The following is a 16,920-nucleotide window of genomic DNA, read 5'->3' as shown; positions in this document are numbered from 1 at the left end:
TTTGAAAATTTTCATAATTAAAATCTCTCCCAGATCGTTTCTTAATTACATAATTGTTCTGTTAACATAAATAAAAAATGTTGCAACCGTCTACTTACAGTATTATTTTTCATATTTGAGTAGTTCATCCCCTCTCTGTTTAAGCTAATTTTAATTTGATATTTCGGTTTATCGTACTGCTGATATACATTGCCCATGAGTTAGTGGATTTATGATAACGGTAATAAAGCATTTAGGCGTATTTATTTTACTATCTAGTCATTTTTTTTCTTAATCTGTTCAATTTCATTAAAATTTATCTTAAAAAAATTAAGTATCATTTTTTTTTAATTTCCGTCCGTACGAGACACTAAAAAAAATATCTCGTAAGTGCGTATCTAATAAGTAATATTTGTTGGTCAGTGTCCGTATCCATTTGGAAACCAACCCAATAGTTTTATCTTCCAATCTTCTTTAATTATTTTCTTTAATTAATCGATATTTCAGTTGGAATTGTTTTTTTTTTTTTTAATTAAAAAATGTTAATCTGAACAATAAAATTTTATAATTATACCATTTTTTTCTTTTTTCTTTTTGTAAAATTTGCAGGTATTATTCTAAAATATTAATTCTTAATTTTATTCAAGAATATCACTTAATCCGTTATACGATACGAGTAGGAATGTTTGTTTTTTTTTTTCAATAATTAATATTTTCTTAGTCGGGTTATATTTTCAAAAAAAAATGTTTTGTGTTTGTCTGCTCCCCTGATCCGGCTCAACAATCAAGTACTACTTAGCCCAGGGGATTGTCCTTGCGACTCTAATGAGCCTCTCCGCCTATCGGCAGTACGTCCGGCATGGCAGATAGGCTCACCGGTACCGGATCTTTTCCAGTTTCCGAAAAACTGGAAATCATCTTGTGCCAAAATGACTATATTAGTTGAGGACAATTAGAAAAGATTACCAGTAAGTTGTGCATATATATAAATATAGATGCTAGCTATTTTTTTTTTTTTTGCGCATTTTTCACCGATTTAAAATCCAGTGTTATTTAATAATAATTAGTCCAAAAAGTTGTTTTAATTTTTCTTTAGGTTTTTAAAAGAAATTTACTTACGAAATAAAATTGTTTAGGTTAACAAAAACGTGATCAGGAAATAAAGTTTTGATTTTTTTTTTATCGATATTTTGAAACGAATTAGCAAAAATTTCATCTACAAAAATACCGGGTGATTCAAAAAGGACTGCAAAACTTTAAAAGCGTAGAAAAATTTATTGAGATAACTTACAGATTCGGTTGAGGTCTCATTTCATAGAAAAAAACGGATCAAGTTTTTCACCTAACATTCATTTTGGTTCGATATGACTTCCATTTTTAATGCGACATACATCCCATTTGAAATCGATTTCATTCCAGATTTTAGCAAGCAAGTCGGGCGTTACTTCTGCAGTTGCGGCGTTAATTCGAAGTCTTAACTCAACAAGATCAGCAGAAAAAGGGGGATACGTAAACCCGATATTTAATGAAACCTCACAAGAAAAAATCTAGCCGGGTCAAATATGGGGAGCGAAGTGGCCGTGCAATTGGATCTTCTCGAGCGATCCACCGACCTGGGAATTATCAATAAAATTTCGGACTTGTAAGAGGTAGTGAGGTGGTGCCCCGTCTTGTTGATAGTAATGGCGTCTATCTTGGTTATCACCGGCCAACTGAGGAATTAAAAATTCTGAAGCACGTACAGATAAACGATACCATTTACGGTTGCCTATTGAAACAAGATCGCGCTGTTCTTAAAAAAGAACAACCTGTCTCAACGAAGGTTTGGTGCCAAGAGCAAATTGTATGCCTACTAGGAGGATCCCTACCGTACTCCCTACAAAAACTACGTTGAACTGCAATTGCTCATTACAAATCGTGAAACCAGTACGCACAGCGACCACGTTCCATACCAGTAAGTGTACCCACTTTTAATAATACTGGCGGCCGAATTCCTTACTAATAAACTACCTGAGTCAAAACTTTATATGTTTTTCTATAAAATGAGACCTCAAGCGAACCTGTAAGTCGTCTAAATAAATTTTTGTATGCTTTGAAAGTTGTTAAGTCGTTTTTGAATTACCCGGTATAATAATATTATAGTGTACTTGTTTTATATCGCTGTAATGCGATATTTTCAACAATTTATTGGAATTCGTAAGTTGCTGTCCTAGCTTGATTTGGTGTTTTAAGTAGTAATAAATTAGTGTTTATCATGAAATTAGTCATTTTGAAATATGTATTTGTTTAATTTCTAATAGTGTTTGTCTCTGATTGAATTCTTATTGTTGTTAGATAACACTATTTTTTTTTTCTTTTGGTAAGATGAAGATATAATATCTGTCTGCAAATAGGCAAATAATGTTAATTATAGATAATTTTCGTATGTTTGTAATCTTTCTTTCGGGACGGCGTTGTACCAATCTGGAATTATTAAATTGTTTTTAAATAATTTTTTTTTTTAATTTAAATTATTTATTCTTATTCATTACCCGTCTTGTTTATCTTATTTATTCTAAACATTATCATTACTTTTAATTTTAAAATTTAATAATTATTACTTTTATGTTTTTTTTATTTATCTGGTATGTATTCGAAATTTATATAATTTATTTTTAACTTTTCAGTGCATTTTTATATTTGTTAATATATTATATTTTTTTGTTTAAAATTCTCAATTTGATTTAATTCTTATTTTTCACCTTTTAGAGGGTTTTTTCTAATTTGTTTCCTATTTTTATTAATGTTAATATTAATATTAGTTAAATAAAAGCTTTTTTAAAAAATACTTTTTTTTATGTAATCAAATATATTTTTGCAATTTGTTTTGTTTTTTTTTTTTTTAAGACTAAAAAAAGTAAAAATATTTATTTTTACACATCGGAGTTACATCGAATGTTATACAAAAGAAATCTATTCCGGGTTTTGAAGTTTTCTTTAATAATAAATATACGTTCAGAAGTATCTCTTCCAATATGTCCTTATGCTACTTTAATAAATATTTTCAAAGTGGCAATATTATCATGTTATTTCCTGTGATAATTATCGGGCATTTTTGCTTTTTCTTTCATATTTCCGTTTTGTTTCTTTTTACGGTCGCTCAAGTTGTCGGGTAGAATTTGTGTGGGTTCCTGAGGATCTACGGAATTTAAATAATAATTCACAGTTTAATGAATATAATTGTATACGGTAGAAGTGGTATGCTATGGAAGATAGTCGCACATTTTACGTTAGGGGGCTATATGTATCGACGTACATTGTAATTCATGTGTTGGCAAACGTTGACTTTAGTATACTATTCGATTTTCTATAGCGTACCAAAAATACTTATCTACATCACGTTGATAGATAATCCCCCTCAGATCCATTACTGCATTTATTGAAGGTCAACATTGTATGAAAGGAGATTAAAACAACAAATGCTATTTGGTTACCATATGAGGAACCACCGAAAGATCCTTGGGGGTCTACCATCAAAAAGAAAATAAATTAAAATTCATTTATCTTTTTTTTTTTTACCTTGAACTAAGTTTTTTTTTCGCTACAAAGCTTCCATTAAAAAATTGTTATCTGTTCTTTTAAATTTTTGAAAGTAAAAATGTTTCACGTACAAATAAAAATTTGTTTAAACAAAAATGGTCCGTACATTTTTTTTATTATTATGGTTGTATTAGTTTAGAACTTCTATGCGCTATTATAGATTAATTTATTCTCTTCGCGTTGTTTTGTGAAAGTTAAATGATTTCCCACCTTATAGGACAGTAGAGTGATATCTTACACACCTAATGAGTTAAACGGTATGCCCACTTCAGGCCATGTATACAGGAAATATGAGAAGTCCCGTACCGTAAACTAAATCATAGTATTTGTGATATACCTTCATCGAATTCCAAACGGTCTGTAAGCGGAATTTCAGATCGTTTAAAAACCTGGAGCCATAATGATTTTCTGTGCCATGTCATTCTCAATCCTGGTCTACAGGTGAGCCATATCGCAAATCTTCACACTATACACTCTTGAATACACATAAGTTCAAAATAAGAAGCTCGTTAGATTCAAATCGGCGACTTTGGAACCCATTTAATAGGTCCTCTGCGACCAGTCCAGTGTTCAGGAAAGGTTTCATTCGCCCAGTATCGTAAAACATTCGTGTATTGTGGTGGGGCTCCATCTTGTGTGTACCGTTTTCCAAAGATGGGGGTATCAGCCAATCTCTAAGCATTTGTAGGTACTTTTCTCTGTTCACATTTCCTTCAAAAAAGTACGGGGCAATGATACAATCATTTCAGAGGCCACATCATACCATTAAACTGTCTCACTCCTGCTGTATAGAAAGATCATACCTATTATGGTTCTCCTGAGATCAGTTGTACAAATTTTGTCTGTTGACTTCACCTTTCAAGAAAAAATTAACCATCGGAAAACAGTACACATAAGATACGAAATTCGATTCTCTTCAGTCCTGTCCTTTATGGAAATTTGTAGGTGGTTACCATTTTACGATCAAGGTCATCTTTTGATAAATGTTTTCAGTAGTTGGAACTTGAGTGGGTGAAATTTTTCCTTCCTCAAGATATAGTGAACGGAGAATCGAGGAACGTTCAATTCCAGACTATTTCGCCGGATTAACTTCTTTAGACTGCCGTCAACTTTAGGAAAAACAGCTTCTTATATTAGCCCACCGGGTTGGTCTGTGGTTAACTGTTCATCGCAAATCAACTGATTTCGAATATTAGAGTTCTTAAGTTCAAATCCTAGTAAAAGCAGTAACTTTTATACATATTTGAATACTAGATTTGTATACCGATGGTCTTTGGTGTGTTTTTTTATAACTCCCTTTTTCTCAAGCCCCGATCCACGATCCCGTATAACACGGCCTTGAGGGTACCAGTTGTTTCTGTTTCCCTGGGAGGCCATGCCGTTCCTGACAGCACCCCTTAGTGGCTGGGTCTCGGACTTTTAATAAGCGCCTCCCTCTAATCCGGGGTCCCCTACCGGGTCTCTGTCTTTCTTTTTCCCACCTAAGGACCCCAGGAGTTCCTGTTCACCCCTCGTGAACGGGACTGTCCTCCCTGCCATAACGCTTACACCCCTCACCCATCTTCCACTTCTTCTAGGATCTTCTTTTAGATGATGTTCCCTATTACCTCTACTATATTATCTGCGGTAAGCTACCAACCACGTCCGCATCATCATCATCCTGTCTTCCTCCCACCTTGGGCACTGGAAGACAGTATGTTCTGCGGTATCTCGCTCTCCACAATACTGACAGCTTTCAGACGTTCTTTGGTGGTTGACTTTAAATTAACCACACATCTCAGGAACGATCGACAGAAGACTGTACTTCATTTACATTCATACATATCATCCTCATTCATCTTCTGAAGTAATAAGTTAACCTGGTTTTGGAGGCTAAACAGAAAAATAGAACAGAAGCTTATTATATTGCATCATCATTCTGTACCCTCTCCGATCGGTGCAATTACCCATCCCCTTGTCAAGTAATCTTCCTACAGTTCTTATGATAGTATTTATCGTTCGAGATGACGTCGATTTAATTCAGTATTAACATCGCATTGTGAATAAACTTCATGGCCTCACACAAGACGATTTCTATATTTTCCTCTTACGCAGCATCATTACCTGCGTCCAGACAAAACGAAATGCGGGACTTTTCGGTACACTCTTTAGGTAAAATATATATTCCTCACTGGTGAACTCTGATTGGTTCAGTCTTATCACATCCGACACTTGTTAAAGAATTATTTGTTACTATTACACGTAGAAATTTATTTTATGTACTAATTTGGTTTATACAGTCTTCGTATATATGTATTAGAATATAACTTATTAAAGTACGTTTTTAAATATTTTGCTATTACATAGACTAAAAACTTATGTTTTTATGGAATATCGATTGACAACAATTATTTTTATATTTATGTATAATTTTTACAGATACCAAGGAAATGGTGGGGAAATAATTTTGAAAAGTTTATAATATCGAAGTAAATCGTACATTTTTTATTATCGCTCGTAATTTTATATTTTTATTTTCTTCCAATTACTCGAGACCTACGATATTAATTTTTATTTTGCACAATAACTGTTTAAAATATAATTAAACGTTCGTAAATTGCACATTTAGCAAATTTCAAAGACATACAAATAACTTTAAAAATTCTTAGCACTAACCTGTGCGGTATGCTAACAAATAGTAATAGTAATTAAATAAAACCACGTCTAACGCTGTATTTAAGAATTGTGTTCAGTAATCTAAAAGGATCTTTGTTTTTACAAAATTTAATGAAATAACGAACAAACATTTGACGTGAAGTTGCACATTATGAAAATATATATTATTTAAGCAATGAAACGAAGTAGGCAGAATATAAATGCTATATACGTATGTGTGGTGATTAAATTATAACAAGTTAAGCGAAACTATATATACGCGAATAACTAGTGAATTTGTAAGAATAGTATGAGTATTATGTATTGTTTGTCTGATTTGTTGAGTTATTTGTTTAGTAGGGTCAACGGTCTGTACTGGGCAGTAGAAGAGTGAAGGGGCAATGTTCACATAGACAATTTATTTACGTGAGCATATACCCGTCGGATCAATCCTAGTAGACTTTTTCTTTTCATTAATATACACTTCCTGCAGTCGCGTAATTAATAAACAATCGGTATTTTATGAGACTTTTCTTTTCTGTTTAGCCTCCGTGAATTACCGTTCAGGTATTACTTCCAGAGGATGATATATATGAGTGTAAATGAAACGTGGTCTTTTACAGTCTCGTTTACAGATGTGTGGTTAATTGAAACCCATCCACCAAAGAATACCGGTATCCACGATCTAGTATTCAAATCCGTATAAAAGTAACTGTCTTTACTAGGACTTGAACGCTGGAACTCTCGACTTCCAAATCAGCTGATTTAGGAAGAAGCGTTTACCAGTAGACAAACCCGTTGCGTTTATTTTATGAGACTATCGTTATTTTTTTTACCTCTTCTTTATGATTTATAAGTAAATTGTTGGTAAGGTCGTAACAAAAGGTTTGCCAAAATATAAACGTCACATATATGATTCAGTTTATGTTCTGTTGTTATTTTATTACATTGCTGTCCAAAGTTTCCATTAATATTCGCTCAAAGATGATAGAATAATTCTGCACGACAAGCAGCCATTGGCTGTTTTTTTAGTTTATTATTAAATAGCTGTAAAATCAAATCAACTTTACAAAGAAAAATATTTTCCACGTTGGAAACTTATAGCGAAGATCACTAATTTTCAAAAGAAAATTTTCAAAAGATACAAAAAAAATTAATTTTGTGTCTTTGTTTTTTGTTCAAATTATTGTATTGACGATACAATAATATATTAAACTAGAAATAGGGCTAAGAAACAATTACGTATGATAAAATAATTCAAAAGACTTAAAGCAATATTCAGAATATATCATAAAAATTATTGAAAAATTCTATACTGATTTAATTTTGAATATTCCAGTGTTGATATTCATGATATGGTATCAACTAAAATGGGATTATAAATAAAATTCGTTTATATGTATTTTATTTATTTTTTACGGTAATAATTTTTATTATTTTGTATTTTTAGTATTTGGGATCAACTGTTGTTAGAGATATGAAAGGTACAGAATCAACTAAAAAATCGATCCAAAAATTAAAGAAAACAACCTCTAATGAAGATAAAATAACACCAGATATTATCTTAGCAATATCGTATAGAGGTGTCAAATTTTTAAACACCGTTAATCAGGTAAATATTTATTAAACATATTATTAAATTGCATGTAAATATATATTTCATTTATACGAGGCTCGGCTGATAGATTTTGCACATACTCGTATATGCGTAGCACGGGAATGAAAAGGGATATTGAAATGAAATAAAAAATGAATAAAAGTACAATACCTTAGCTACAAAATGTAGTAGTATTTATTTCTCTATATAATCCCCGTTTACACTGATACACTTTTCCCAACGTGTGACAAATTTTTGCATTCAGTCACTGAAAAATTCTTGCGGAATTCTCGGATTCAAGTGGCCACAACTTCCTTCACCTCATCGTCGGTGGTGTAATTATTACCTTTGAGATCCCTTTTCAGATGAGGGAAGAAGTGGAATCGCACGTAGCCAAATCTGGCGAGTATGACGGATACAGAATAGGCTCAAATTTCAGCTTGCGGAGAGCTTCTGTAGTGGTGTGCGATGTTTAAGGCCGCGCATTGTCATGTTGGAAGATTATGGGCACGGTGGTCTTTCGAACGCGGCACTTGTCGTCTGAGGTGTCTTAACGTCTCAATGTACCGTTCGGAATTCACAGACGTCCCATGTTCCAGATGCTCAGTCACATAAACGTGTTTGGCGTCCCAGAACACCTTCAAAAGCTTCGCCGAGGGTTGAATTTTGAATTTTTTTGGTTTTGGTGATTCGTAATGTCTGTATTACATGTTTTGCCTTTTTTCTTCCGGGTCGTAATGATGTACCCAGCTCTCTTCCCCGGTTACAATATTGAAAAGAAAGTCGTTTCTTTCGGCACGATAGCGCTGTAAAAGTTCCTCGCTACATTCGACACGACGGTGCTTGTGTTCATCCGTTAATTTTCTTTGTACCCATCGTGCACAGTAACCTATTTCCTCGGTAATATGGCCTACTCGTTCTTTAGATATGCCTAACTGAATATCGGTGCGTTGCTGAGTGATTCGCCGGTCACTTTGATGCAAATCGTCCACCTCCTTTCGATGTTTCTCGTCAGTCACAGAAACTGGTCGTCCGCTGCGAAGTGCGTCCTCAGTTGTCGCTTACCAGCTCCACATTGGCGAAATTTCAACGCCTACCCAAGTACTCCTTTCAACAGTTCTAACTACCGTAAACCGCTTTTAAACGATGTAAAATATTCGTAGGATACACATTTTCTGCCGTTAAAAATTCGATAACTGCGCGCTGTTTTAACCTTGTTGACACATATTGATCGTACTCGATGGTTCGAATAACTGTGCCTAAGTGCAGTTTTTATTATTCAGAACTTATGCCGCTGGATTATTAATATCTTTAAATAAAGTCCTTGTTAGTTACATATCATGTTAGTTATCAGTTAGTTATATACATATATGTTCTATTTGAATATAATTTATAACACATTTAGATACATTGCCACTTATTTAAATATTAGATCATTAGTAAAGTATCTCGCATTGTCAATTTTAAAATAATGTACATGTAGAATATTAATGTTTAAAAAGAGTATTATATAATTACTGTATTTATATTTAATTTAATATTTAAGTTACATTCTTTAGTGATTGATTTAAACTAAGAGAAAGAAAAAATATATCATAAAAAAATAGTTGTTGAACTCATCAACTAGAATATCAAATTTATATGCTTTACATAAGTAAGAAGAAAAGAGTTAGATAGTTTATTTACCGTTAATAAGGAGATAGTTTAAAACCATTAATTAATGTATTACGTGAAACCGAACACTCGACTCCATTTTAACTGCTGCTGAAAACAAACCGGTTAACTGATTTCAACGCATTATCACAGGTTTGTAGACGGGGATTTTAGCTATCATGTGGCTGCCACGCCCAACTCGATAGTACCTTTTGTCTCCGTGTAGCACGCCAGTGTACAAAAATCAGTCCAGCCTCGTATAAATACATTTTTCTCAAATTTTCGAAAAATTACTCAATTTTTTCCTTGAATTTTCGAAAAATTCTGAATTTCTCAAATTTGCCAAAAAATATTCAATTTTTCTCGAATTTGAAAGAAATTCTGAAAGTTCTCTCAAATTTGTGAGAAATTCATAAATTTTTCTAAATTTCCGAGATATTCCTAAAAATATTACATTATTAATTATATACAATGTATATTCTATATAATATATACAAAATATATAAATGAAATGTATATAAATCACATTTATACACACAGGTTTAAACTTTCAAGATTAATGTTTTAATATAGTGTTTCTTTAATCATTGTATTTTTATAATACTAAGAATTACTTTGATCTTCTGACTTCCATATCACCAGTTCAGAGCTAACAAAAATTTTCTTTAAAAGGCTCTAATATTACAAATTAATTATGACAAGACACATTTTGCATACTTCATAATTAAGTATATATTTGTTTACAGGATCTTGTGTGTGAACATGAAATTAGGAATATACATTGTGCTTGTCAGGATGCTGAAGATCTCACCCATTTTGCATATATAACCAAAGATCATGCTAGTAAAAGTCATTATTGTCATGTATTCTGCGTACAAACTATGGTCAGTATTTTATTTAATTTAAAAAAATTTATTTTTAGTAAGATACAATATTTTTAAAAATTTGTTATTCCTGCTTGGATACATTCGAAAGTAAATTATGAAATAGTTAAAATTTAATTTGTGTTTTGTGATGCTTGATCTATACAAAGTAAGTGAGAGGGCAAAAAATGATACAACCCAGAATTCATTAATCTACTCAAATAGAAAATTTGCTTTTAAGTCGGTTCTAATATGTGGGTTGGTAATTCTTGGCATTGTAGCAATAATGTATACATAACAATCAAGTAATCTCTCACTATTTTGTCTGAAATTGGCAGGTGTGTTATAAAGAGATTACCAGTGTTTTGCATATTCTCAATATGCATTTATTCTAAGTTATTTTCAATCGCAGATGTTTTTAAAGTGCCAGGAAGACTTAACTATAGCTTTTCCTTGATCAAATGTTTCCAATAAATCAACTTTTTCACATTTCGTTGCTCGTTTTAGAGAACATAAGAGTAAATGTACAAAAACGGTCCGGCCAGTCAAAAGTTTTAAAAGTCAAATCTTTAGAACATATCTGTGCTCCTTTAAATCATCCTGAGAATAAGTAAGATACTTAACTGAATTGTCATATGAGAGTGTACACAAAGCCATAAAGAATTAAGATTACGTCTCTATAGTATTCATGTTACACAGGAATTGCAAGAACCTGTCGTAGGAAAAGACTCATTTATAAATGGTTAATGCATTTTGTTCACTACAAGATTTTCTTTAGTGACGGGTCACAGTTTCGTCTAGGTGTCTGAAACATCAAAAACAATGATATTGGAGTGCAGAGAATCGACATATTTTCCACCAAACTATAAAAGGTTCAGAAAAGATTCTCCAATCTTTTTTTTTCGTTGTAATTTTTATTTGAGTTGGTACATGATTTCTTGGAAGAGAATACCGGGTGTAATGTTTTTCACAGAAACAGTAACATGTGAACATATCAGCAGATTATAATTGATTTCATAGCACTGCTAGAAGAAGATGAACAGAATTGCTGGAATTGCTTCAAAACAATGCATTAAACCATAGCTGTGAATAGCTGTTACATGAGTTTTTTTTGGGGAGAAAGTCATTTTCTGTGGTCTACAGCCACCTCCGTTCACAGATTTTTATCCCATGGATTTTTTCTTTGTGATTATTTAAAAGAAAAAGTGTTCAGAAATAATTCTCTACAATTGATTGACTTAAATGGAAAATTCAAATCGAAATAACTCACATCAGTGCTGCAACCATTAATGAAAAGTGGCTAGTAACATGAAAATTTGATGCCTGTATATTTGTTAATAGAGGATATTTATCATAACAGCATTACTCTAAGTTATGAAATTATTTAATTTCTATTTTTACTTAATTATATGATGGATGAAAATAGCATGTAGTATGTATTTGTAATTCTGTAATGGTATAATCAATACAATCACACTTGTTTGCAGTTTAATATTAGATATTATTAATTAAAATTTTGTTTATTTATGTTTACATTTTTCATATACACTGCGCTTATTTTAGAAAATATTAATCTTTTTTTATTTCATTTTAGTTTAACTAATCACATGTTTTATTGATTAGTGTAATGTTTTGTAGACTGTGTAATGAATTTATATGCATTATACAACTTTTTTTATTTTTGAAACTGCAAGTATTGTAACGTAGGCTTCATTTTTTTTAAATATTTTAGGTGAATAAATTCACAAATAATAATTAATCATGAGAACAAATCGGTAAACAATTTTGAAAATGTCAAAATCCTACTTCCTTGTTTGAATAGGGATAATTTAAAAAGTTTGAAATACGTGTGCTTACACTGTAATGGAATTTTTTCAATATCAAAATCATTTTAGTTTGTAGACTTTGTTCAGTCATGTAAATCATTAATATATTATTGTGTTGCCTCATTTCTATAATGTTTTGAACAGATTCATCTGCATTTTTATTTTCACACTTCATTTTTGAATTGTTAAAATTTTTATTTTTTCTCATAATTTTAGATAAAATTAAACTGAATTACAACATATTGATTATAGTCAGTTGTAATAGGTGTAAACTGTAATGTATATCTATTTTTATTGCATGCGCACGTGCACACACATATACTATATATATATATATATATAGTATGCATGCACGTGAGAAAGGAATCAACCTAAATTAAAACTATTGTTATCAGTTTGAACAAATGTAGTGTGTCAAAGGTAAGAGAAAACTTTAAGAATGGTAAATGAAAAAATCTGTTGGCTACAACCATAAATAAGAAAATGAATAAATTAACTAAAATAAAAACTGTGAAGGAGACATGTCAAGACTTCAGTTAGTTAATGAAATACTTTTTTTTTATTAAAATAATGTAAAATTTTATTTTAATATGTATTTATTTAAAGATGAAAATGCTTTGTTAAATTCAAGAATGCTATGAATGTTGGGATAACTCTAAGAGTTAAAAAAATTTGAAACAACTGGTATTTTTAAAAACTTAATTAGTTTTTTGCCTACTTTTTAAATTTTTAATAAATAACAAAACCGATTAAAAGTTTAATAAAGAATCAGTCTGGTTCAGAAAGTTGTACTATTATTTCTGAATTTAGAATTAACAGCCCTATATGTAATATGACTTTGAATTAATTTGTATTTATATATTTTTTTGCAGTAAGACTGTTTTCAGTTCTGGTTTCTTCTGTTCTTATGATTTAATTCATCTTTCACATTCTTTGCTTATTTCATAACCGCTATTATAATTTTCTCTTTACTTATTACCTTCAAACCACTTCATTCGCTTAAATGTATATATATTCCTTTTGCCATCTTCATTCGGCCAGTAATTCAGCTGGTGATAAGTAAAAAAATTTTTTATTACAGGACCAAGCTACTGAAGTTATACTTACACTGGGTCAAGCTTTTGAAGTTGCTTATCAAATGGCATTAAGAGAAAATTTTGGTACGTCAAGCAATAGGATAACATCAAGTAACAATGGTCATACTAGATCTCGATCGGTAAATCAGGTCGGCACAAGTCAGCAGCAACCGAGTCCGATTACATCGCAACCATTACATCAAACGAATGCGACTAACTCTTCATCAACATCAACGCATGGAAGATCACATTCCGTTAATGAAATTAAAATTGTTAACGGTACTGCTTTGTCACATCAAGATAGTAATAGTTTACATAATCAACCTACTACACCATCTGGTTCAATGTCTGATCGGCGTGCACCAATTGTTATGACAGATGATGTGTAAATTTTATAAATGTATGAAACGTATGTTGTATTATTCGTGTAATATTGTAAATTGGTATTGTTACACCAAATCGTCTTACACTTTTATTGACAATTAATTTACGGTGTATTTTAATATTATTCTTATTAAATTTCATTAGACATGTCTTATTTAAAGTCATTTTTAATTGTGTTGTCAGTTTTATGTAAATTCCCTTGTATTCTCTAATTTACATTTGTAAAAATGAAGTAGTTAACTGTTTATGCTTTACCCTCCTCCATTTTCCATCATGCCTTTAATGGAAATGAATATGTTATATCCTGCTTGTTTCTTTACAGACCCCCTTTTTTATGATTGTGATATGTGTACCTTATCTAAGGTACAGAAGTCCTGAGTTTCTTTCTCTGAGAGTAGTGATGTTCAATATATATAGCTAGTCCCTGTTGATAGTAAAATGAAGGTACAATTTAGGGCTGAATATTATCTACATTTTGATGTGCTTGGTGTGTTAATATCCAACAGTATATTTGGCTCGGCTAAGAGTACAAGGCATGAAGAAACCACTTCTTTCTTCATTTTGTTTTTATTAAACCTGATATGTGAGATTTGTCGTTCTTAACAATGACTGTATAATTGTTAAGACTGACTTGTGACTCGCTTATAACCATTTTGATTGTAACAAAACCATAACCACATACTGTATGCATATATGTGTTTGCTAACATGTAGCATATGTTTTAACCACACGGTTTTAGTATTTAACATACACATGTGTTATTTTAAGTAGTCAATTTATAAAAACCACATATTAATGATTGGTGAGGTTTCCATGGATTATTCACATGGAAGATAAGAAAAATTGTAAAAAAAAAGAAAAGAAAAAAGAAATTAATAAAGGTAAAAACAGTATATAAAATTTCATAGAAACTTTCCACGGTATTGTGAAATTAAGATTCAATCCCTTTTTTGTTTGATAATATTGCCACATTAGCTTGAAGCTTGTGTGTGGGATACGGAAATTGAATTTTGTAGCATATGAAAAATACCATACCTAACCGGGATTCAAACCTGGAACCTCCAGATGAAAGGTTGAGACGCTACCATTCCACCATGGAATTCAGAAATCTTATTTTTTTCTTTTAATCTCATCAAATGGTAGTTCAAAACGTTCCAGTAACTTTCACTTTATCCTAAAATTATATTTAAATTATAGTGTTTACTTTAGCTGCTGAGACTTTTGTATGATCTCCAAGACACAAAACATGCATGACCACTTTTTTGATAAAGATATGCATCCGGTTAAGGAATCATCTGCCCCAATGGCTACTAGATGGAGCTAGTGTGGAACAAGGATGAGAAAATTTACCATGAAGGGAACAAATTGATTGTCCCATAGGAGAACTGACTTAGAAATTGAATTATATTATTTTTGTATCAAGGAATAAGTTCTACCTAGATGTCCGATCTTCTTATAAATTCTATATTTAATTCTAATTGAATTTAATGATATTCAACTCTCGGTATCAGAAAAAAAACTTGATATTTTAGATTAACCCTACCTCTTAAATATACCTCTGAATGTGTTTCATAAGATGACAATATCTTATTTAACCCACCATTTTATTTAATTATTGATATCAAGGCAGCTTCGTAATAATAAAAATAATTTTTATAGATGTATCTTAAAACATAAGTGTTAATTTAGATTGAAATTATATTCCTTGACAAATTGTTGTAATTTTAGTAAAATTTTTTGGTTGTAAATCTAGACTAACCGATGTTGTGATATTTTCATTTAATTAAACTTCAAATATCAAATTATTTAAATAACATGGTCAGATAAAATGTAGTTAAAAGTTGAATGGCAGAGTAGGTCATACAACATCACAGAATAGCTGTCACAACTAAAAATAATTCTAGTCACTTATTCACACAATAGTTTTATGAATATTCTGATAGTTTTCTGTATTGAGTCATTTATCTTTCAGTATTTTCCTTTTTAATTGAACAACATGTTATTATTTTAATGCCTATTGTATCTGATAAACTTTTATTAAAAAGTTGAATCTTTTATGAAAACTATTGGCTTACTGTTGGGTAGGAAAATGAAAAGATAGTTTAGTGGAAAATTCAATCCAGTGAGTGACATGTAAGTTTGTTATTTTTTTTTTTTTTAAGCTATTTTGTAGTTTATATTATTTAAAAATGACTTTTGTAAATATGTCATATGGAATTATTTGTTCCTAGTTGTTAATTTTAATTTTGTTTGTTTTAATGAATTATATATTATGCATTATTAATAAAAAGTCATATGTTCTTCCAGTTAGGTGTATTATAATATATTATATACTTTTATTATCATGAGTAGGTTATTTATATTTATAATTATAGTGTAAATAATTGTACCTAATTTTTAATTATTATTTTAATAATAATCGAGTCATGTTTATTTTACATTGTCATATTTTAATTGTAATAATTTATTAGTGTAATTAGTATTTATGTAATAATAGTATATATGTAATTAATAATATACGTTAAGTGAAAAATGGTTTTAATTTTTATGTTAATGCCATATTTTAATATTTATGTTTAATTTTTGTATGTGTAATTTTATATAATCCTATTTATGTCTTAGTGCATACTGAAAGAAAAATTTTGTGTTGTTGCATACCTACAGTTTAACAGCTTCTGTGTCTGTATATATTTATGTATATACGTGTGGGTTCATAATTTGAAATTTATTATATACCGCTTATTTATAATTCTTTTTTTTATTTATTTATAAACTTTTTAATTTTTTTTATAATTAACTTGTACAGAATCCAGCAGGAATATATTTTTAATTATGCATTAAATAAATTATCGGCTTAAAGATAAGTAAAAAAAAAAATTATGCAATAAATAAAATAATTAAGCATTCCAGAAATTATGAACAAAAATAAGCACAAATAACACCTCTGCTATGTAAATGAATAATTATTTCATAAAAATAATTATATAACTTTTTTTGTTTTATTTATTTATAATTATCTTTTCCATTCCTTAGTGGGTGGAGCTTCTAATATGGAGGGGAGGAGTTGAAGGTGTATCATTTACATTAGCCAATGATATTCAAGGTGGGTTGTGGCATTCATAACATTTACATATCGTTATTGTCTTCCTGGGAATGAAAAACAGATAAGATTGGTTAAGGTAAAAATGTTAATAATAAATTGCAATGCTATTAGTTACAAATGAGCAAATCCTTTTCTTCAGTCAGTAATTGAATACATTTGAATCTTTCATATATTTTCTGGAACATTAATAATTCACCATGTTCATGCTAGTTATACATTATTCCTT

General features: G+C 30.5%; 1 protein-coding gene across 1 annotated transcript in view; it reads left to right on the top strand.

The window, feature by feature from the left end:
• LOC142331990 (ankyrin repeat and SAM domain-containing protein 1A-like) overlaps window positions 1-15,907 on the top strand; it is a 313,191-nt gene extending 297,284 nt beyond the window's left edge. The window contains exons 15-17 of the mRNA XM_075378041.1: window positions 7,643-7,804; window positions 10,189-10,326; window positions 13,213-15,907. Of these exons, the coding sequence (XP_075234156.1) occupies window positions 7,643-7,804; window positions 10,189-10,326; window positions 13,213-13,596 (684 nt within the window). The 3' untranslated portion in view covers window positions 13,597-15,907. The remainder of the gene's footprint in view (window positions 1-7,642; window positions 7,805-10,188; window positions 10,327-13,212) is intronic.
• Window positions 15,908-16,920: the final 1,013 nt, after the last annotated feature.

This window comes from Lycorma delicatula, chromosome 11, assembly GCF_047948215.1.
Source record: "Lycorma delicatula isolate Av1 chromosome 11, ASM4794821v1, whole genome shotgun sequence".
Lineage (NCBI taxonomy): Eukaryota > Metazoa > Arthropoda > Insecta > Hemiptera > Fulgoridae > Lycorma > Lycorma delicatula.
This window is presented reverse-complemented; position numbering and strand designations above follow the sequence as displayed.